At 42.2% G+C, this 24,573-nt stretch overlaps 2 protein-coding genes across 3 annotated transcripts in view; one reads left to right on the top strand and one right to left on the bottom strand.

Moving 5' to 3' along the window:
- Positions 1-24,573, top strand: part of LOC104920623 (gonadotropin subunit beta-1) — a 117,214-nt gene that overhangs the window by 80,851 nt on the left and 11,790 nt on the right. The window contains exon 1 of one of the 2 annotated variants that reach the window (XM_010732940.3): positions 23,180-23,261. The exons of the other annotated variant lie outside the window; for it this stretch is intronic. The gene's annotated coding sequence lies outside the window, so the exon portion shown is untranslated. Of the gene's footprint in view, positions 1-23,179; positions 23,262-24,573 lie in introns of those variants that run through there. 2 annotated transcript variants of the gene reach the window in all.
- kcna4 (potassium voltage-gated channel, shaker-related subfamily, member 4) lies at positions 19,456-22,871 on the bottom strand. Its single transcript, XM_019273363.2, has 2 exons — positions 22,802-22,871; positions 19,456-22,476 (listed from the first exon to the last, which is right to left on the bottom strand). Exon 2 carries the CDS (start codon positions 21,796-21,798, stop codon positions 19,630-19,632), a length of 2,169 nt encoding a protein of 722 aa, XP_019128908.2. The 5' UTR covers positions 21,799-22,476; positions 22,802-22,871; the 3' UTR covers positions 19,456-19,629.

The raw sequence follows: 24,573 nt of genomic DNA on the forward strand, positions 1-24,573 counted from the left end.
TTTCATTTGCATACTACACAGTGGTTTAGATTGATATGAGGTTGCCAAAATATAAAAATTTTTTCATTTTAAATTAGAAAGTCGTTGGACGGCCACCTGGCTCCACCAGTTTTGGCCCCCAGGCCTTAAGTTGAGACTAGCCAGCCTCAAATGGACGTTTGAGGAACTGCAGTTTTTGGCACTTTGACATTGGCTTCACTTCACAGCCACGGAGGTTGCTGCTCGACTCCCATGGTTAAAATAAAAGACCGAACTTGAGACCACATCTTAAAGAGGTTAATCCTCCTATTTAACTGCTGTGAGCAAATCTACTGTCTGCTGCAATCCCAGTCACAAGAAACTGATGAAAAACACCACTGTCATAAACAAGGTAAGACAGCTAGGATTATTAATAATTACCAAGAATGATCTGAAAGAAGAGATTAAGTGAAGGCGTGATATTATCTGCACTGATGACAGATTTACTTCATTGTCTCAGTCACAGTTAAGAAGGCGTTTCACACCTCGAACCGTTAAAGGCAATAAAATTCAGTCTTATCTCAAGTGCAGAATAAAAAGATGGGCTCGTGGGCACATCTGATTATTAAAATGAGAGTAGTGATCTTCTTGATTATTAAAGTGTATTTTCACTCAGTCTGAGTCAGAAGCGTAATTTCAAGACACTTTCTATGATAGTGTTTGCAGAAGATCTCCAGCCCACACAAAGAAATACTGTGGCTGCAGGAAAAATCAACAAATCAACCATTTGTTAACAGTAAAAATTAAATGGAATTTTCCATCAGTGCTGTGGTAGCAATTTAAATCTGCCAACTGCAGAGTCTAACGTCTAATGAAGAGGCAGAAAACCATGACTGTATAAAACCAGGAGTTGGCTGCAGGGAGAAAGGATTTACTGTTAGTGGCCTGAGAAGTAAAACAAAAATCCTAAAAGAGGACGTTGTGGTTTTTCTGCATAATCCAACAGACGTCAGTGAAAGCCTTCCAAAATAGCTGCGTGGACCTGGCCCAAGGAAAATGAAACCGCAAAGTCCCTCGAACATAAAGATGTTTTTCACCCTCTGAGGTACGAGCGAAGCCAGTTGTCCACTGGGAGAATTATTTCCACATCCTGTTTTTAATAACACGTTGTTGCGTTTAAAAAAATCAACTGCCAAATATATGAAAACATAACTCTTTACACAAGCAGTCCTAGAAGTTATTGGCGCGCTGCCTTATCATTAACTGATGTCAGAGCCATGAAAGAATAACCAAACAAACCAAATGAGAGTTCAGTAAGTCATGATTGAAGCCACTGATGATGAAATGAGCCGAGCTGTTTATCCTTCTACTTTCATAACTCATAATATCATATTATAATGTTTGTCAAAGTGTAAAGGTCATGACTATTTACCTAAGACTTGCACAGATTTCACAGCGAAGCACCACACCAGGCACCACACTCATACGCTTAAAGATAACATGTAACAAAAGCCACGAAAAGCTAAATTTAACCATAGTTCTCACCTCGAAAGAAGCCATCAAGAACACACTAATTGGAACCAAACTGCATAGGATGAGCAGAGAGAGACAAGAAGCAGAAAGGCATGATAACAGATTATCTGAATGAGAGGTAAAGTCGCATAAATAAATTAAAACCGACCTGCTGCAGCAAATGAAATCAAAAGGAAAACACAAACTGTGGAAGCCGGTGGGAGGGTGTGTGTGTGTTGTGTGTACTGTAAGTGTGTGTGTGATCAAAGAGGGGAACGGAGAGGAAGGGAGGCTGCGATGTGCAGCGGAGGGAAAAAACAGTCGAGTAGTTTGGTTAATCGCACGGGTCTCAAGTTCACATTCGGCAGATATTTTGCAGAAGACAGAAGTTCTTTGAGCAAACTTGGCAGCTCATGTGAAACTTCAGAGGCATTTCGAGGAACAGTGGCTCAATTCGACCACCAGTCCAACAGTGTACCGTCCAGGTGCTTCATCTTGACAGTATGACCTCAGAAGGCAACATGTGGCAAATATGTTGGATATATGTGGAGGAAACATTCACAACACCACTTAAAAACTGAAAAACCAGCACCTGAAAACCTATTTAAAATGCCACGTCTCTTTTATTCTGTGTAGTGTGTAAAATAAAGTTTTTACTGGGCCGATCTATATTTACATTTACCATAGAGACATGAGGGTAGTCTCAGTCTCCTCGTGTAATTCTCTGCAAGAACACGAATAAACATACGAAGCATGGGAAGTCTTTTTCTTTGTTGCCTAAATCTAACCACTCACAGGACTCAAGACTCGGGACGGGAGTCAAAATGTTGCGCTTTGTACTCCTTTTCTATGATTTCTGTGCAAAAATGTAGCCAAAAACAAAAGTAATTGAACATATCCCAGGCAGCAATTACTTTCCCTATCACATTATTCAGAAAACAAATTAGTAGAGTACAAACATCATTTCTTGGAGACAGACATGGAGAGAAAAAAAAAACACTTGCTGGAGATAAATTGTGTAAGAACTGGTTGGTAGATATTTCAGTAGCAATGATTCACCCGTTGGCCAGCTGCTGCTTTGAATTAATTTCTATAAAACGCTCTTCCTTCCCCTCAGCTCCCTATTTCTGTTTACAGTGACAGTTCCCTGTAGAGAGAAGCGACACAGACAATGTCTAACACCCGCTGTGATGTCTCTTTTATAAAGTTACTCAGCTAACCAGTGAGCAATTACATTATTAAGGTGTTATGCAAATATGAGGTCCAAGATATCAAATGCAAAAAGACGAAATCAGCGAGAAACAACTTAAAATTTCCACATAAACACATCACAAAGACAGTTAACCCTCCAGTTCATCAGAGAACTGTCACTCAATGAGCATTTTACTCAACCTACTCAACCAACACACAGCTCTATCTCAAAAACCGAAAGGAATTGACAATGACAAGCTGCTTTCATTTTAAAAAACACAACCTCCTCTTAAATTTAATGCCAAATATGTGTCATTTATAGCTTTTTAGTAGTAAGTAAGTAATTAAATATTTGCAAAAAAAAAAACAAAAAAACATCTAAACTAAACTAAAAACTAAAGCCGTCATAAATAGTTATTTTGTTTATAGGAATAAAGAACAGCACCGCTCCATGAGAAAGATAAACAACACCCGATTTATATGTGGAAAAGTCAACACGAGCCGCCGACTCTTCTGTGAACCTTCCCCCAGAAAACAGCCGGTTAAGTCCCGCTCTGAACGGATAGTGATTATGTGATGAAATTTCAAGCAACCCACATTGTTGTAATAGACAACAGTGATGTGGTAATGGTGTCTTTGTGTCTTTGGCAACTTTTATGAGAAAAGACCTGGTCAGTTCTCTCTGCCGACTCTTTGGCGAACCCAGGTTATTGATGAAAACTTAAACTATCTACAGTATAAAACTCAAAAAGAATCAACCTGTGGATGCAGATTTGGGAGAAGACACAAGGGCTCGGGTACTTGGATGTAAATAACAGCTGCACCACTGGATCTCAGAGCACGTCGAGCCTGAAAGTGACCGCAAACGGATCGCCAGGAGCTGTCCTCACCAGCAGAAACGGGGGCACTTGACTCAAACACCGGTAGTGGTGTAGCTAGGACTCAGGGGATGTCGAACTCAATGGGGAACGGAGGGATACGGAAAGAGCAACCACAATAACCTTTCAGAACTTTATTTTCAGTGTTTTAATACTCTGGGAATTATTTTTAAATGACGAGCGCTCCCTTGTGCTTTAGAGAAATCTAAAATGGGCTCTCCGAGGGTTAAAACACATGACCACAAAACCAACACAAAAACACAGTCGCTATGTTGCTCCAGGCAAACCAGTAACTGCTGAGTAAATCACCCACATAAGAGTCCATCCATTCATTATCTGCACCCAAACCAAAGACCTTCTTGCTGTGAGATAATAGTGATAAACACCGAGCCACTGTGCCTTCCCACATACATAATGATAGCTACATCACACACAAAGAAGAACCGTGACACTGAAGGTGAGCATCATGAACAGGTGCTTCTTAAAATGAAACTAACAGAAGCAACGGCAACAATAAAGCCAATAATCTTTGTAATAATTACAATTCATTTATCTTCAAAGCCAAAGATGGCTTCACTGTGCCACTGCGCTCTGCATCTTTCATCATTACCGTGCACACAAACATCGTGATTCTCCAACCCTTTCAGTGTAAAACAGGCACACGGTGAATGTTATTGTTTGTGGCACTCATCAGTCTCACCTCCAACCTCCTGCCCTCTCTGTAACTCCCATCGGAGCGTGTGAATCGGCACTAAGGCGCTATGGTACACAGTCACTCTTGTGCACAATTACAAATCAAACCATTTGCATGAATCGAGATGAAGTGTGTGTGGGGGGTGATCTCGGGTCTTCGCAGGCCATGAAACTGACTCATCTTCATGTAAGCGAGTCAAGCTCCGGCGTGCTCATTGGTTACGTACAGCACTGGCGTGTGCGCATACACAACTGCACATCCCTGCACACGTGCACACACTGTGAGATACACCCCAGGCCCTTTTTAGAGCGAGCATTAGTCACTCCACATAAAAGCACAGAGTCGCAGCAATACAGGAGAGCAGAGAGAGAACGAGTGGGAGACAAGGTCTGTAGAGGTCTGGTCGTGGCAGCCATTTTCCAACACGCACAATCGCTGCTCGACCAGGACAAAAGCTGAGAGAGCTTTAACATTCGAGGGCCGGCTTCAAGTTTACATAACGGTGATCGATACAAGAGGAGACGCCCCCTGATCCAGGCTCATCTAGGATTTGTGTTTTCCATGTCCACGCCGGCCTAGACTGACCATGGGGTGAAACTCGAGGTCATCTGACGGTAATAGATGTTGACTGCGCACGTGGCACTTACATAACTGGATATTACCTATCAGCGTTTAACATTAACAGTTGTCAGACTGTGTAGAACAAGCAAGGAGAACTATGTGTACAATACACTGAATAATGCTCCGATCTGATCTGAATTCAAGCCAAAGTTGTCTTTTGTCGAACAGCACAATAAGTGAATAATATACCATGCGTCTGTAATGTCTGTTAGATAATGGTGATATACTGTGCACTGACGGTGCTATCGAAGTGTGAAAGATTGTAATCGTGGAAACGTTTTGTCTAGCTGCTGATATCGGACAGAGCAAGGGGAAAAAAATGGAAGAAAAACAACCAGATTTTGGATAAAGGCAGGAGAGGGATTGTCCCGAGTGTTCTCGGCTTTGCTGCATGATATTGTGCGTGACGAAGAATCAATGTAGAGTTCAGTGCGCTGAGACTGAACTGCAGACAGAGGTTTTGCAGAAAAGCAAAAAGTGAGTAAGATAGAGCAAACAGAGTGCAAAGATTTCCAGTTAAAGCACAGTATAAACCTACGTTTTAAGGTGGTTTGACAACTATTAAAAAATAAATATGTAGCTCACTGAGTTACAAAGTTACAAAGTTACAAAGTTACAAGCTGATGTGAGTGAAGTTGATCCCACACTGCACCACAACAGTTAAACAGATTTCTGGAAACATCCTCAGTGGATAATTAGTTTGATGAGTGTGAAAAGTGGTTAAAAATAGTTTGTCCCGTGTCCATCATCTCGCATGAATCACTCAGTCAAAAAGAGATTATGTGCGCTGACAGCGAACACTGCACGTCACTATCCCGACTGCTCAACTGACGAATCTTCTAGGAGGAACTTAAAGCTGCAGTAATTGATCCGTGCATTAACATTTAGTCATTTAGCTGACGCTTTTTACGCAAAGCGACTTACAAAGGGAAACAAAAAAGGATATGTTAGTGCAACAATAAGTAATACTCGCATAAAAACAAGTGATCGTTCCAGAAGTCCAGTTGTTGGTAGTGTCAGGAGAGGAGATGCCCTGTGACGAGATGGGTCTTCGGGAGGTTTTTAAAAGTAGAGAGGGACTTAACGGAACACATGCCTGCATAAGGGGAACATTATCATTCAATTGGAGTCATGTATCTGTGCAGCTGATGAAATTAAGTCCATTGTTTTCTATCCTCCACTAACTCCAGAGAAATATCTGCCTCTGCTGTTTGTTGTAGGACACATAGTGTACAGTGGGTTCATTAGAGCTTGTTTGCTGTAAATAGGATTGATGGGAGCAGTCAATTTGCAGCCCAGAACTCTCCACAGAGATGGTCATAATGTTGTGCAATAAATACACATTGCATTAATCATCATTAAATGAAGTAGTCTACGTAAAAGGTGACGGTCCCCTCCACATTGCTGCTGTGACACTTTCCAGGCCGGACAAAAATTAATTTTCTACAGGATGTTATGTTGCTTAAGTTAAGGCTGCATGAGATGTATGCTGTAGCCTAATATAGCAGAACTACATTAATCTCTAAAGGCGACTCCTGGATTATATTATTCAGCAGAATTTTACAGTTTTTTTTTTTTATAAAACTTCAAGTATATAATGCTCAACTTAAGGCCTGGGGGCCAAAACTTCATATCAATCTAAACCACTGTGTAGTATGCAAATGAAAGTTAAGAGCAAGCAGTAACCTCCAATGGCTGTGAGTAAAGCCAGATGTGTCAAAAACTGCAACTACTCAAACATCTACTTGAGGCTGGCTGCAGAACCAGTCAGTCTCCATAAGTCCCTATGTTAAAAATGTCCAACTTCACAGCAGAAATAAACATGTTTACAGCCTGGTACAAAAACAGTTTTGGTCTCTATAGCAAATTTTTCAGTTCATGACAACTGTACTGAGGGTGACGAGCCACATTTTTGCCGATTTTTAGATTAGCCGGGAGGCGGAACAGGCAGGACTGCCAATATGGCGTCAAACAGAGCCAGAGTATATTAGTATTTGTTTATTAACTGGCCCATGGCCTACTGTCTTTTTTCAAATGTGGCCCCCAAGCTCTATATTTATATATACAGCATGCACACCTATTGTATTCCCCTACTTGTATGTATACACAGTGATAATTCTGTTTACTCTGACCTGCCTTTGTTCAGATTTGTTGTAGCTGTACGGCTTTTTATATTTCCATTTCTTTTAGAACTCTGTGTGACATTGAGAGCAACCAAAAACCAGACTCAAACCCCTTGTCTGTGTGCCTGTTCCGTTTATGTAATATGATGTAGACAATGACAGCACATTAATGTGACACCATCCCCATGTCATCAGGTCTTGTTTGTCCTACACGAGTCCTTGGTGCGCAGGAAAAGGAGAATTTGCCTGTTGTCTAATCTAATCGTGGCGTAGCTTCGGTTATTTTTAGACAAACTGTTTTAAGAGCACGCTGTCTGCATTTAATTGCTGTTCCGACCGCCACCGATCCAACGAGAGATTATGGAAACAAACACCGAAATCAAACGAATCGATAACTGATCGATCCTTTTGTCAGGCAAAGACGCTGACAGTCAGAAGACATAAAGTTATACAGACTACAAAGTGATTTCAGACAAACTGATGTGACCATAATGTGACATTACGTAAGCAGGAACAGGATATGGCCGCGTTCTTTCCAAACAAAGTGAGAGTTTGTGCGTGTACAGTGTCATGCCTAAACCCACTATTTGACTTTTATTTAGTTCATTTCACTGCTACAACTAGCAAACTCTTTCCAAATAAGATATGTACATCAAACAAATCCAATAAGCAGGACCATACGGCCTGTTATTTAGAGAGCAGCAGAGGTGAGACAATCAGAATTCAAATACAAATACAATGAAACGTTATTTATTTATTTATTTGTTAGTTATCTCATCTGTTCTCAAAGCCAATTGTTCAGGTCATATTTCGTGAATTTGAACAAAAGACAGCGGCACCTTAAGACCGTTTAATCAACTTAATTCTGTTTCACAAACTCTTTGACACTTCATGGTGACATAATCCACCAACACCATCTGCTTTTCTCTGCACTCTTTATCACCTGCAGCGACCAATGTAACAGTCAGTGAAGCTGCAGTGTTGATTTTTAATTCTTGCTTTGCCATTTTCCGTAATCCTTTTTTCAAAACACTTTATTTTTGACGGTATAAAAAATGGAACAGCGTTTCTGAGATCTGTGGCTCTGGCTGCCGCCATGTTGGCAGTTCTCCCTCTTCAGCCTCTCAGTTAATCTAAAGATGTGGATCATCAGCGGACCTGAGGTGGCCCGAAAGATGCCACCTGTAACATCACTATATAGAAATTCATACTCAGTACAGTTGTCATGAATGGGAAAATTATCTATAGAGACCAAAACTGTTTTTTGTACCAGGCTGTAAACATGTTTATTTCTGCTGTGAAGTTGGACATTTGAACATGGGGACTTATGGACATTGACTCGTCCTGTAGCCAGCCTCAAGTGGACGTTTGAGGAACTGCAGTTTTTGGCACGTCCACATTGGCTTCACGTTTCAGCCACGGAGGTTGCAAACCACTTATGCTGGTTCAGATCAAACTAAAGCAAAGACTTTATTTAAAAACTATATAAGTCTTTATGAGCTCGATGTTTGCCTTACATTTTACCATCGATGAAGAGCATGCACGGCTATCAAGTTCACTCTGCAATGATTTTCCAGACACATACTGATGTATGCATGTGTGTGTGTGTGTGTGTGTGTTTTGACTCCCACAGCGCACTGCATCAGCATCTGCGGCCAGTCAAAAGTTTACAGGACCAGCAGGACGCCTGCCGTCCTCTGCTCACCAGCTCATCTTCACTGGGAGCGGAGCAGAGAAAACTTTTTTATGGTTGAGCAGCTGCTCCATTTAATCAAATCTCAAGCTTGTTCATAAAAAGCTGCAGCACTGTGGGGTTTTAGGTAGCACTCTGGAAAATGAGAGTGTTGGAGCGGGGGGGCGGGCAAAACTTGATATGACAAATCTTTGAAATGCTTACTACCTTTCCTAATGCCATAACAAATCTATAATCCTCTGTTGCCTCAGGTTGTCAGTGTGACAGCAAACTTAATCAATATTTTGACCACAGAGACCTCTGTGTACACTAACAAAGAACGATGGCATATTATATGGAAAATACTGATTTTGCAATCTATATTTTATTTTAGATTTGCAATCATTTTGGAACCTATAGATCAGAATTATTCTTTTAAATGCAACATCTGCTGTTTTTTTTTTAAGCTTACAAAAGCAGCTGATTTTTTTATGTGGGTGGAGAAACCCAACACACAGACATACAGTACGTGTAATTAGCAATTCAATCTACACGTCTAGAATGAAGTAACACAATAAAGCCTGGGATACTGTCAGATTAATGCAGCCAATTAGAAAGCGAGGATACAGTGGAGGGTGCAAAGAAGAATCAGGTTGCTGTTCCTTCAATAGAGGGACATTATGTAACCGCTGCATGGAAACCGTGAGCTGGTTTAAACTTACCGGGGCTGTAATCCCAAGAGTGTTTTATTAACTGCCCTTGTGAACATTTTGTTTACGTGGAAAATGGGAGGTGAGAAACAGACTCTGTCAAGTACATGATAGCCTGGAGCAGGTAAGATGTTACCGTGTGGGGAGTTAATTGGTCAATGAAAGGGCAAGTTGTCCAATTGATGGTTTGTTGATAATAAATTTAAACTGCTTGATCTCAGACAGAATTAGAGAAAACCAGGTTTCTTGTTTTGGTATCTGTTGACTGAAATGACAGCTGTCTCTGGCAGGTTTTATCACCTGTAGCTCGCTTGTTAATTAAGCCAACGTCAGATCCAAACGCTGTCTCAGGCTGACTTAATGTTTCCAGTCGACATGTTGTGAAAAGATCATTTTACCATAACAAAAATCATTTTATCTGCAAGTAGTTTAAAAACACAGAACGGGCAACCGTTTACTGCATACTGCTCTTAGAAACGGAACACGATTAGCTGATAATAAACCTGATCAGCAAAACACAACCATTAATCAAACCAATAACCAACAGCAGTCAATATCCAGCAACCTTATCATACTATAGTATAGTAACACAGTGTTTCTGTAGCACTGACAAAACATTGATGAACTTTACATTTAATGACTTTACATTGTCGATTTTGTTGCCTCGGCGAATCAAGAACTCGCTACGTTATTTTAGTGGTAGACGAGCACAAGAATAAAAGAAAAAAATGAAGATTTCTCACTAAAATACGAGCGGCTTGGAGGATCAGATACACGCTGAATTAAACGCTGATTCAAAACACTCTAAATTCACTGTCTGTTGTGTGTGTGACGGTATTTTAGAAGGATTTCTTTTGCTCGTTGCCAAAACAGCTACCTAGTTTCCTGCTTCATGTTTACCTGCGTACCTTCTGATAATTTTGAACAGGTTTGATTTTATCAGAGCGTTGAGACACGATACAAAGCAGCTGGCCTGTGGTAACATGTAGACCTACACAAAGTAGCTCAAATAAATGTTTAAATAAACAAACAAATCATGTTCAAATCATCTGTTGTCGCTTATTACTGTTAAATGATAAATGTCACTTGTAGAACTGTTGTATAAAAGCAATACCACACAAGAGAGAGCGCTGTTATACTCGATATTAGCACGGCTGTGATTATCTCCGGCAAGAGGCTGCACAACCGTGCAGATATTCAGTACAAGAGCACTCCCTCTTGTGTGATATCTGCTTTTTTAAATCCAAAGTTTGACAGGCCTGCAATGTCTAACTTTGCTCAAGGGAGAGGTTTATAAATGGTCATGTTTTCTCTCCTGGTTTTAAAAGCCTGTTATCTTTCTCTCACTTCCCACTGCCTGGCCTGGACAGCAGCTCATCAATAATCAGAGTCAACAGCCTTCTTGAGTTGAAATTGATGATTTAGTCCTGTCTCCTTTTTGAAGCATTAGTTAATGATTTTACAAGAAGGTAGTTCGAACCGTCTCATTTTTGTTTAAAGAGGCGTCAATTATCGTAAATACTCACATGATGACAACAGCTGGGATTGTGTGTTGTGAGTGTTGGCAGCACAGCTAGCTGACTACCCTTTATCAGGCCCGATTAATGTATTGGCGAGACAGATGAATGTAGACACATTCCAGCCTCATGAAATTCCACTCTATTGCTTTCTTTTCATGTCGCTTTGGTTACTTCCAAGGGAAAGATTTTTATCACTGAGGCATGATGGCTCATCTATGAGTAGATTATTTACCATAATTACTTAAAATACTGTTTACATGTAGAATTATCTTTCCAAACAATCGGGCATATGTTCCAGTCTATGTAGTTTTGCTTGATTAATGATTTTTCCACAGAATAATTATAATTATGAGAAAATGGCCAGCTGGATCAGTGGAAACACTGTGAGAGCACAAAGAACTTTCCTTTACCTTTATTTTTTGGCTGATTAGACCTGTCCTCAGGACTGTGCACACTGCCTCATCTCTATTACACTTTGATAATACTGCTGTAATAAATATTGAGGTAATGCATATTAAACAACAGTTATACAACAGTTTGATTTGGACAAAAGCAATCCATGACACTTGGGTGAGATACTGAACCCCAAATTGCTCCCAAAGGCTGCGCCATCAGCGTGTGTGACTGTGTATGAATGATTACCTGATGAGCAGTTGGCACCTTGCATGGCAGCCAACACCATCAGTGTTTGAAGGTGAATGAGATATGTCTGTTTAATATAGACTCTGTAGCTTTTAACTTAATGTTATATTGATGTTCTTAATTTATCTTGCATTGTAACAAACTTTGCAGCACAAAGATAAGATATAACTATTTCTAGTCTGAAGTTTGAACACACTTACTTTACTGCATACCGCGATTAGAAACTGAATAAACCTGATCAGCCATTGTCAGTAATCAATACACACCCATTAATCAAACCAATAACTAACAGCAGTCAGTGTCAGACAAGCTTATCATACTTAACGATTACCTAATGTTTCTGTAGCATTGACAAAACATTCAAAAATAAATATATTAGCAGTTTAAATTCAACTAAAGCTCCCTGCGTCAAACTCCCTCTAAGAAATACAATATTTAACAATTCCCTACAGGTCCATTAATAACACATCACTCTAGAGACACGAGATTAAGGACGCCGCATGTCGACAGTCTTCTCGTCAGTTCAGCATAAAGATAAACTTCCATCCAAACTTTACATTTTGGATTTTGTCTCCTCAACAACTCAAGAAGTCTCCACCAGGGTTATTTTAGTGAGACTGTTGGAATGAAGTTCAAAAGATTTCTCACTAAAATAAGAGCTGGTTGGTGGATCAGATTCACGCTAAATTAAACACTGACTCAAAACACTGGTAATCCATCGTCTGTCATGTCTGTGATACTATAGTTTTTTGGGGGTTTTTTTTCACCCGTTACAAAAATAACTGTCCGGTTTTCTAACTTTCCGCTCTCCCTTGAGTGGCAATGACACAACAGCCAACATTGCCATTATGCATTCACTTGAAAAGACAAGAAAAACACAGCAGAAGTGAAGTGCTGTTGTTCAGCTGCCTGGGGAAACAAATTAAATTACAATACTCATTCATAGACGCAATAGTGGGTTTGTTATTCCCCTTATTTTAAAATACCCTGCTGATTTTTTGTTTTGTTTTTGACCACTATGGAGCGGTGTTTTTATGTGAGGGTGCCACGCGAGTGCACAAGCATGCAAGTCACGCAATACACATTCCTTCTATTGGTTTCAATCCACTGAATTCTGGGTGGTGGTGATGTAGCAAGAAAACCACCAGCAAGCTAGCGAACATGTAGGTTTCATATTTCTGAATAAAAAAATAAAATAATGAATGAATCAAACACTGAGTCAGCACTGTAGGTGATAGCAACCCATCCAGGTAGTTTGCCCTTGTGTCATGCCCCTGCCTCCAGCGGTAAATGTAAATTCTGAGGTCTTTACTATTTAAAAGCAATAAAACAAGAATACCATATTGTTTTAGCTATTATGAGTTAATATCCCAAATCCTATGGCCACATAAGCGAACACTTATGTCATTGCCGATTGACAATATAGATTTAAGAAATCAGGGGTTGATGATGCATCCTTTCAGTCTGCCTCTTCCTACTTCCTTCCACTTCTCATGTTACTTAATGCATGTTATATAAGATAAGTTAGATAATTATTACAGTAATGACCTGGCACTAAATTTCACTGTCAGTTCTCACCTCTGGAAACAGAATATTATGTTTCATCACTTCTGGTTCCATACTTATGATTATTGGACACTGCTGCATACACATTTCCAACAATTGCACCAAAAACATGAACATGTTATGAAAACGTGGTTTGAAAAAACAAACAAACAGAAAAAGACTTAAAGTTTGCAAAGGAGCATCAACAATCAAGTTTATGTCATGGCTGTTTATTAAGTACACCTCGCTAAATATGCATTAAATCCTAAAGTTATAGTCGTATGTGTAAATACTGTAAAAATCTAAGGCCAATTTGTGATTTTGGCTATATAAATAACATTTGTTTGACTTAAATATTCAGAATTTGGCTTAAAAATGTTTTAAAGTGGTGTTGATTCAATGTTGTGTTCATTTTGGAGGCTGTAGTTTAGTTGGATTGTCTTATACTGACAGGTGTTTCCAATATTTACTGATCTGCCAAAATGGGACAGACAAAATATTAGAAACAACCCTCTAAATATTTCAACAGGGCAACAAACTCCAGCCTTCAAAGTAAAAGTTCTCCACTGCAGTTTCATCAAAAGCTGAACATTACAACCTTTGCGAAGGTCGGATCTGTTGCAGGGCTGTTGCAATAGACCGCATTAATTAGTTTTAGCCCGGCGTTTAGGGGTTGATGTGATGTCACAGCTATAATCGAACACTTGTAGTGTTGTCATATCTGGTCGAGTATTGATTGTGCATGTTCTCCTTGTCTTTGTGTGCGTTACCTTTGGGCGCTTTAGTCCAAAGACATTCAGGTCAGGTAATCTGTGAACTTCAAATTCCCCTAAGGGGTGTAAATGTGTGTGTCTGCGTTTATGGCTGCTCTGTAAATAACTCGCAGCCTGTCCAGAGTGTTCTCTGCCTCTCACCCAGTGTATGCTGGGATGGGCTCCAGCACCACCGTGACCCTAAACAGGTATTAGAGGATGTAGAAGATGGATGGATGTCTTGGCTGCAGGTAGAAGTCACTTTCCGAGGAGCTAAATTAGCCATTTGTCAGCAGGGTCAGACGTGACTCCGACCTATGGCTGTCAGCACAATTTTGCTTCTGTTATGCAGAGAAACTCTTTACAGTCTAGACAAGTCACCACCGCATAAAATGTGGAGTGTGTGAGGAGCCTGATTCAGTGAAACATTTGTAAATGTAGACGTCAGTGTGATAATCCCACAATGGGAAACCTGGATACTGTTCTGTTGAATCGTCAGTTTGAAAAGATCTTATTAACCCTGAGACATGTCGGACAGTTTAGCTCCGGAGCTTCTTTTTAGTCGTTGAGCTTTTTGTCAGCTTATGACCATTACAGCTGAGTGAAAGGGTGAATGACATACAGGTGTACAGGTATGCACTCCTGTAAATCTGAACACAGTGCAGTCGATATTGATTCATTTTGATTGACTGACTGATTGATTGCAGGACAAACGGTATGTTAAGGCCAGGCCATGTTCAGGTCCCTTATTCAGCCTGGTCATGTGTACATGGTAACCCTAGATTTGCAAAACTCTTGTGAGTTTTATACATGTTTTCACTTCAAAATAAAGACTGAATTTGTTAAATTTGTTGTTTTTCAGAGCAACAAAAAAATTTAAAGCCTTTGGCTAGTCAGGTGACGTACTATAAATAGTGAAAAAAGACCATTTAAAGTCCCATTATGTAACTTTTCTCCCATAAAATATCAGGTTGATGATTTTGAAGCTACAATGATGTGTAATCAGTTTTTTTCCTACTCTGCACCCTCGTCTGTTTCTTGCAACATGTAACTCTTTGCTCTGGGTACGATCACCCGTGAGAAGTTTGTAACACGTTACGGGACAAGTGTTACCATTTTGGTGAAGCTGGATCATATTTTATGGAGAAAACAATGTCCTCTGGCTGCTCCAACAGATCGCTCCAGTAAACCGCTGCGATCTGTTGCTGCTGTTCGTTAATGTTGGCCCAGTTTGTTAGCCGGGCTGCCTGGACTGAGAGCTTAGAGCGTTAGTGTGTGTATCCCAGGCGTTTTGGACCACCAGGGTGAGGAGGTTTTCAGGCCCGGAGTGCAGGGGACTGCTGACGGGAAGCGGAGCCGGTGTCGCGCCAGTTTCTTTGGACATTACTTTATTGCACTCTGAAAATTAAGGGCACTAATTCTTAAAAATATCGGCTTCTACGCAATGTTGCTTTAATAAGATGGCTACTTTAACTACTCTCTGCTGCCATTTTGGCCAGGACTCTCTCATAAAGGGAATATAAATACATTCATTCATTTTCATTCATCTTCCATAAATGCTTATTGTTATCAGGGTCACGAAGGCCTGGAGCCAATCCCAGCTGACCTGGGCGGGAGGCTGGGTACACCCTGGACAAATCGCCAGTACATTACAGGGGTGACACATTTGCACACTCACATTCACGCCTACGGGTAATTTAGAGTCACCAATTAACCTGCATGTCTTTGGACTGTGGGAGGAAGCCTGGAGAGAATCCACTCAGACACGGGGGAACACGCAAACTCCACACAGAAAAGTTTAACAACGTTCTTACTGTGACGCAACCGCACCACTGTGCCGCCCGGGTTAAATGAAACAGGAATACATTTTGACTTATAATTGGGTAAAATGTATGAGCTACTGCAGGGTCCTTATCTTGTTAGTTTAGAACTGCACCAAGTTATTTATTACCAAACAAATCTGTAATTAATTAAAGTACAACAAACTAATTGCTACACAGAAAACCTGAAGCTTTTTGGGGGACCCAGAAAGTCTGGATACAAACGTGACCCTTGGCAGTCGAGTTCACTTAACAAGAAAACCTGAATCACTGTGGTTTACTACTGTCTGTACTAGAGTGGAGCGTTGTAGTCGACATTTATTAATGAAGAGTCCATCCACAAGAGTATAATACTGTAGCTGTGTCGAAACCTCTGAGAGCTGTGTCTTTATTTATGAAATGATTAATCAGTTAATCCAGAGTCCAAATGAGACATAAAGTGATGTCTTCAGCTGTCTATTTTGTCTGACCAGTAGGCCAAAACTCAGAAGTCGAGCAGCAAAACGGTCACACAAGCAAACATTTGATGTCTTTAACAGATGAGCAACTCAAGCTAATAACTGATTAACAAACCAGGCGATTAATTTCCTGACGACCAGCTCGACTCGTTTGCACTCTGTTCTTTGTATTATTACATAACCCAGTCTGACACTATGTGCCGCACACTCACTTTCTTTCTTTCCACCTCTCCTTCTTTGTCCTTTGACAGACGTGGAACACTTTTTTAAAAGAAATAACCATAAATAACTCTCCCTTTGTCACATGGCGCGGCCATATGTTCTAAATCTGCACTACAAAGACTCACCGTGCACGTGACGACGGGACGCTATGAGCAGTCAGAAGCATTCGGATCTGCTCGGGATGATACAGGCTGTTTTCACAGATCAGCTCAGCAGCTACAGGCCTCAGAATATGCCTGACCCACACACTTTGCTTGAAAAATGTTTTGGATTGCGCCTCTTGCCATAAGCCACATTATGTAAGTGCAAAGTGTGAGGTATCAAGAGGAGCTGGCTGTGTGCCAGGATGGTGCCTTGTGTGTGTGTGTGTGTGTGTGTGTGTGTGTGTGTGTGTGTGGTTGTGGGTGCAGGTGTTGAAAATACCGTGTATGAATAGGTCTTCTGAGGATATAAACACACAAGTGTGATAAATTATTTGGCCTATACGCTGATGCAGTGATTATGTGCTGATGAACACTGAGAAGCACTGATGGAGTGACAGCGTGTGTGTGCTAAAGCTGATATATGTGAAAGTGCAGTATATAGTACATATAGTAGTATGTATATATATATATATATATAGACTTTTCAGAGGGCAACAATTACGTTTTCTCAACTTTTTTTCCAACATATGACAAGTTTTTGTAAATTATAAAGAAATGCTGACATATATTAAGATTATAATTTTATTTTCTTGTCTTGATTTATTGAACGTATTCTGTGTCTATTAACCAGGTGACCCCATGTGGGACCAAATTTGCACAAGCTAAAGACCCCTCCACACCTGTTTTAAGACTCAAAAATACTCAGTTTTCAATAATAATGAATTATTTGTGTGGTATGTTTTTACCACAGACATTTCATTTTTAGCATGTAGCTTTTTAGCTATAAAGACCAGAAAGAACAGAGGGAGAGCCAGAAGGAGGTGGATGAGTACTTTCTGGCAGATGGTGGAAGCACCCCATAACCCAAATGGCACTGGCAAAGTTCAATTACCTCATTAAAATTCCTAAATTTACATCTGCTCCTTTTTCATTGAGAAATCCAGAATCTTTGATGGTGCAAATATTTAAAATTTCACAAGTTTAACTGCTGGACACAAAGATGTCTCCTTTTTTACTGGAAAATCCATTCTCAGAGTTTGTCTACTGGAAGGTTTCAGGTTTCTACATCTTATTTGTGCAAGTTGCATATTTGACCACAGATGGCTGCTCAAACTGAGATTTAAGGTGAGCACAGATCAGCTGACGCATGTGAAAACAGCCTTCTGGTGTCAAACTGCAAACTGAAGCTCAAACATCCAAAAAGCAGGACAAATTTTTGAATGGATGAGGCTTTAAGTTTTTCCTGGGTGCCTGTAGAACAACATGTTTTGATAGATTTGATAGTACAAGTCATGGTTTAGGATGATAAATGTGTGAAACAATATATTCTGGCTTCATGTGTCACAGTGTCTTCTTGCTACACCTGCTGTGGAAGCTGAGAAAACTATCAATAAGACGACTGGACAGCAGAAGAAAGACTAAAAACAAATCAATTATATTTTCAATTATGATTTGAGACTATCCACCAAAGAAGGGAGTAAACTCTGAGGCGCTTTAACAGATCAAAATAACTGCTGTCCTCAGGTTTTGGCGTTTGACACTTTTAGACACTCTGTGCACAGCAGACTGACCTGATGTCACCTCAGATGACATAATTACAGCTCTCATGAATAAGAAGCTGCTTGTTAAGTGACTGGATGTTAAATCTGAGCGTAGCATAAACAGGAGAAACATTAACTGACCACATGATGGCTGGCATGTGCGTCATATTCGGCAGCGTCGATCCACACAGGATTTTACGCACTGTTACGCACGCGTAATCACGCGTCATTCTTTGGCGTTGAGAATAAAAGTCAGGGTGTGATATTCTTAAATATACTGTACGTCTTAATAAGGTATGTAGTGAGTGTTGCGGTTATCATCTTTGGGATATTCCTCCAAAACTCCCATGACACTGCGTTGTAAACACTATCACACACGAACTGCAGGGCTACATACCTTGGAAGACATCCACATCCTGGAGATCCTCTGAGCTCGGAGATAATCATAGTCCTCTTGGGAAAAAGGAAAAAGAATTGTGCACGAAGTCCAGCGGACAGGAGAGGAAGTTCCTCACAAGCTCCTCTCTGGAGGAGTTTTCCACAACAAGAGTCATTTTTGCTATAGCTTTCCATCTGCGTCCTTGTAAAGGGATATTGTCATTTTGAGGTGGTTTGAAATGAGAAGTGGGGAAACTTTTTGTCGCCAAGGCCCCCGAGCCTGTCCATAGAAAAAAAAAAAGAAGAAAAAAAAAACCTGGGAAGTCCAGCCACTTTTATTTATTTATTTATTTTTAACTCTGATGATTCCTGTGCTTAGCTCTCGTGGTGGCTCAACGACACAAGGCTTCTTTTGGCCTGTTGTGGAAAAGCATATAGATGCAAATGTCGTAGAAATAACTCTAGCCCTGGTTTATTTGATGACTGCTTAATGTTATGTCTTATCGATGAGCTTTTTTTTTGTTGTTGTTAATATTAATGGTTGGAACAATAACAAAAAAGCCTTTTCATCTTTTATCTTCAGCTTTTCCCTTTAATGGAGTCCAATTTTTACTGGCAGCGTATGAAAGAGGTTATTAATATCCTTTCTGAACATTCTTCAGCTAAGTGGTCAGAGGATGACTACAATATTGCCATTTGCATGGCCTACAGTTTCTGTCTCTAAAACAAAAATCAGCCAAACCCAGCGCAAATTCTACATTAGTGCAAACAAATGTTGTTGTTTTTAACTTTATTGCATAACAGCAAAAACGATCAAACCCTAACCCTTTCTGTTGTTGACAGATGAAACTCATAAAGTGCGAATGCATAGCCTGTCTTGTCACCAATTTCCTAATTGTAATGTCTAGATGTTTTGAAGCACGCACAGGTTGGATGAAACCACTGATCAACCCGATTGAAATATTTGTTCCTGAAGGCGTGGAGAGGATTTTTTTTTTATTGGAGAGTTCTGAGATGGAGAGGATGAAATATTTAAACATGCCAATTGATGTGTTTGTGCGTGTGTGCGTGTGTGTGTGTGTAGGGGGACGGGGGGCTCTGATGCGTGCGTAAAAGTTGTGTGTGTGTGTGTGTGTGTAGCGAGGGGGGAGGGCACCTGCTCTTGGGCGTACAGTGTCTTTATAGGGCGAATTCTTCCTTAGAAAAAAACGAAAAAAAAAACAAACAAAAAACGAAACTCTACTTGTAATCACACGTCAGTCTGAATGGATTTCGAGTTAGTACTGTTTTTTCTCCCTATGTCTGTGCCGTTTCCTTTACTTGGGCTCTTGTCCAGCCCGCAAAGCGACTCCGTCACCCCTTCCTCCATCTCCATATACTCCGCTTTGTCACCCAGCGAGGAGCCAGAGGGCGAGCCTTTGAATTTCCTTAGAAAGTCCGGGAAATACGGGCACCCCGGGGGCATGCTCTCCACCACCGGCGTCTGGTCTTCGTTATCGGTCTCCCTGTGGTAAAAGTAGTTGAAGTTGGACACTATGACCGGCACCGGGAGCGCGATGGTTAACACGCCCGCTATCGCGCAGAGGGAGCCCACTATCTTCCCACCGACGGTGATGGGCTTCATGTCACCGTAGCCCACCGTCGTCATGGTCACCACGGCCCACCAGAAAGCGTCGGGGATGCTCGTGAACTGAGATGTGGGCTCGTCCGCCTCGGCGAAGTACACCGCGCTGGAGAACAGGATGACACCTATGACGAGGAAGAAAATGAGGAGGGCCAGCTCCCTCATGCTGGCGCGCAGGGTATGACCCAGGATCTGCAGCCCCTTGGAGTGTCTGGACAGTTTGAAGATGCGAAACACCCTGACAAGGCGGATTATTCTCAGGATGGCAAAGCTCATCGCTTGTTGCCCGTTGCCTTGGTGTTGCGCCAGGTCCGTGCCGAGAGTTATGAAATAAGGCAAAATGGATACAATGTCTATTGAGTTCATAATGTTTTTAAAGAAAGCCGGCTTGCTCGGACTCGCAAAGAAGCGGACTATAATCTCAAAGGAGAACCAGATGATGCAAACAGTCTCCACGATGAAAAACGGGTCGTTGAAAGGAGTAAATCCGTGGTCAGGTTGAGTGGAGTTTTGTCGTGGCTGTAGATACTCTTTTTCATCCCTGAACTCCGGCAGCGTCTCCAGGCAGAAAATGACAATAGAAATAACTATGACCAGGACGGACACGACTGCGATCCCCCTGGCGGGACTCGAGCTCTCCGGATACTCAAAAAGCAGCCAAATTTGGCGCTTGAACTCGTCCTCTGGAAGAGGTTTCTCCTCCTCTTTGACAAAACCCTCATCCTCCCGAAACTTGAGTATAGCCTCTTCCCCGAGTTCATAAAACTTCACCTCCTCGGAGAAGATGTCAAACGGGACGTTGACTGGTCTTTTCAAACGCCCCCCTGACTGGTAATAGTAAAGAATGGCGTCAAAGCTCGGTCGGTTCCGGTCGAAGAAGTATTCGTTCCTCAGCGGGTCGAAGTACCTGATTCGCTTGTCGGGATCTCCCAGGAGAGTGTCCGGGAACTGAGTGAGAGTCTTCAGCTGAGTTTCAAACTTCAGACCCGACACGTTGATGACAACTCTCTCGCAGCAGCCGCACTCGCTGTAAACGTTTTCGTACCCGGACTGAGGGCGCCTGTCAGTGAGCGACACGGTCTCCTCCTCATCATCCATGTTACACAGAAAACTCGACCTCTTGCTTCCTCTGTCCCCCTCCTCCTCCTCCCCCCCCTCCTCTTCCTCGGCTCCCTCGGCCTCTTCCTCCTCTATCATGATGTCTTCCTCGGATCCGAGCAGCGCCAGCTCCGAGTGGCGCAGGTCTCCGCCGAGAGTCGTCCGGCTGCGTCTCCACCGTCCGACGCCGCGCTGCTTTTTCCGCTCTCTGAGAACTCTCTGCTGCTGCTGCTGCTGCTGCTGCTGCTGCTCGGGCTCCTGCTGGTGCTGTGGCGGCTGCGAGGAGGAGGTGGTGGTGGAGGAGGAGGAGGGGCGCGAGGCGGTACCGCCGCTGCTGATGTTGGCGTTTGTGGAGGAGGAGGCGGCGCGACACTGATGCTGGCGGTTGTTAAGGAGATGAGCGCTCGAGGAGGTGGAGGTGGAGGAGGAGGAGGAGGAGGAAGAGGAGGAGGAGGAGGAGGTGGACCCCCCAACGCCGCCGCTGTTGCCACCACCACCACTGCCGCCGCCACCGCCTCCCTCCGCACCGGACCCACCTTCGGCTGCAGCCGCCGCGGCCGCCGCCGCCGCCGCCGCTCTTGACTGGGCAACCTGGCGCTCCCTCTCGCGCTCTCTCTCCCGTGCGCGAGCTTGGGCATATCCGTAAGGCAGGTGACTATTGCACCCGCCGTCCGCACCCACCATGGCAAACTCCATTTTAAGTCAACGAGCGGTTCGGTCCGTGAGCGCTACGGTAACCGCCTCAGGGCGACGTGGATGCAGGCCAGAGGATAAAAGTTGCAGCTCAGAGCGCGCAGAGAGAGAAAATGAGGCATCAACCGGGTTCGACCAATCAGTTGCGAATATGTCAGAATAACAAACACACCTCAATTAGGTCCATGTTGAAGTGCAGTCCATGTGGCTACTTACATGACAGGAGATATTGATCAGCCTGTCTTCCCCTTTTAGGCACAGGCCTCTCCAATATTTTATGACATCATTACCATAACCGAAATGTGTGTAAGGGCCGGTGTCATAGCCTGTTACGCAGACGCTCTGTGTCAAAAAACTTGCAGCGCCCCTTTTTTTTGTGTTGTTGTTGTTGTTGTTATTATTATTTGTTCAGCATTATAAATCACCAAGTCAACAAGCGACCCCGAAACAGTCTCTCCTCGGTTTCTCCGGTGCCCATCAGGTGGTTTAATTTCTCCACGGCCTCGGTTTGCGCCCAAATGCGTCTTTTGATCCACAGTGGTCACTCCTGGTTGCCATTTTATGTGATGAGATTTTTTTTTTTAAAAGAAGAAGAAGAAAAAAAAAGCTGGATCTTTGCTGTTATATTATGGGAGCTCCGGTGAATGTGAAATGACTTTATTCCTCTGACGCTCTCCGGAGCTGCGAGAAAAGACAAGAGAAAACAGCAGTTGGTTTAGGCGAGAGAGAGAGAGAGAGAAATAAATTATGTATTCATATTGATGTGCGTTGTTTTGGCGAATGCATAGTCCAGGATACCACGCATCCTTTGTAATACAAGGGCGGTAAAACTTGATTAGCACATCATTCTTCTCATTATTATTGTTTTTTTTTTTTTAATGATTATTATTGAGGGTAGGCTCTCTGAGATGAACGCATGGAAGACATTCATGTTTAAAAACAGACATTACGCACGAAATTTTCCCCCAATAAAACATCCTCCCTTCATTCTGACATTCATACTTACATGTGAAAAAAGGGGGCCAAACGAAATCGCCTCGGCCCCCCTACAAACAAATCTGCTGAAAGAAGAAGAAGAGGAGGAGGTGGTGGTGGTGGAGGAGGAGGATGTGGAGGGAGGCTACGTGAGGATGCAGTTCTGTTGCCCAAATTGCCTCTTGATTTTGGGGGGTAATATCACAAATCCCTCGTCGTATCCAAGCAGCGACCATATCATCCACTATATACATCCGTGCTCTGACGCACTCTGAGGAGGACACTTTTTTTGGCTGCGTCTCGACGCCTTGTCTCAATTCAACAGGATCTATTGCCACTTCAGCCCCTGTTTCTGCTGCATCGCTCCTGATATCAACCCGGCAGCAGTGATCATTGAGGGGAAAGAAGAGGAAATAAAGAAGAGGCAGGTGTGCAAACAGCGAGTTGGCATCAATGACAGCTCCACACGATCACGGCGAAAAGAGGCGAGGGTGGGTAAAAGTTTACCTTCACGCAGGCGAGGCGAAATGGCCCCATGGTTGAGTCTGAGCATCACACATCTGTCTGTCTGCCGCTGTAGCCCTACCTATACTCCGGTATCCTTCCCATTGTGTGCATGTGTGTGAGTGTGTGTGTGATGATGGAGAGCCTCGGTGAGAAAGTCGTTCATGTACTGCAGCGCATGCAGGCGGTGCTCGGTCCTCCCCCAGTGGATGCAGCCGGTCACTGCGCACCGTGCTGCAGTCTCACACCCGAACCTCCTCTGCCCTTCATCATTACTGCTGGGTGGCAACCGGTGTCCTCACTTAAAAAAAAAAAAAGTAATGCATTACTCTCCATTCATTCTAAAGTAACGTTGGTGCTTGTAACTCACAGGGAGTGGAGCGTAAAATGCGTAAAGTGTTCAGTTAAACCCATCCACCCAAACACACCCAAACAATGGCTGTTTCACCTTTGAGAAATGATTCTAGAAGAAGCTGCCTGCACGTTAGAGCAATGCTGAACACATTATTCTTCTCTACACCAGAACCTGCACAAGTGTGTGTCCAAAATCAGATTTCACACTAAATGTGTGTATTTAAAGATTCATCCAGCCCCTTTTCTCTAGAGTTAAACACAGATTTAGCACAAGGCCTCTCCATTCATTATCACATTTACAAAACAGATGTTCAGCTCCTTGTATACCTGCCCGTCTGCAGTGAGTAAAGATCATTGATGTTCTGTTTCTGCCCTTGCTTTAATATTTCTGTGTCACCCATTTTGGAAGTGAGTCCATTTATTTGTTCATTATCTTTTTACTGTGTCAGAACAATTCAGTCAATAGAAACCAGAGAGAAAACTCCTGAATTTGTGTCAACGCTGCAGATGTAAAATCAATTACAGTACAATACGACTTCATTATGTACCATAGTGGACGTCCTCAGCCGTGTAAAACGTGACAGCAAGTTCAATAAGACATGAATGACATCAGATCTATGTGTACAGTCAAATGTTACACCAAGAATTAAGGGCTTTTTATGAATATTCTTTATAAGTAAAAATGCCTCGGTGTTGCTATAAACTAAAAGGAAATACCCTTTTTATGATGTTTCTCTCAAAGTCAAATTCCTGAACCTCCATATAAACAAGACTTCACCCACACACACCTCCACACCAATAATAACAACTTTCAGTTTAACATTCATCACTAAAATCAAATTAATTCTAATTTCTAATCTGTTAAAGGTTTGTTTACATCATTAATGTTTGCAAACCAGCGGCAACATCATCTTATATTTGTTAAATTACCAGCTGACAAACTGC

This window comes from Larimichthys crocea, chromosome VIII (assembly GCF_000972845.2).
Source record: "Larimichthys crocea isolate SSNF chromosome VIII, L_crocea_2.0, whole genome shotgun sequence".
NCBI lineage: Eukaryota > Metazoa > Chordata > Actinopteri > Sciaenidae > Larimichthys > Larimichthys crocea.

What these genes read in the sequence shown, in the direction of transcription:
- kcna4 (XM_019273363.2), bottom strand. Translation starts at nt 21,798, where the DNA reads ATGGAGTTTGCCATGGTGGGTGCGGACGGCGGGTGCAATAGTCACCTG.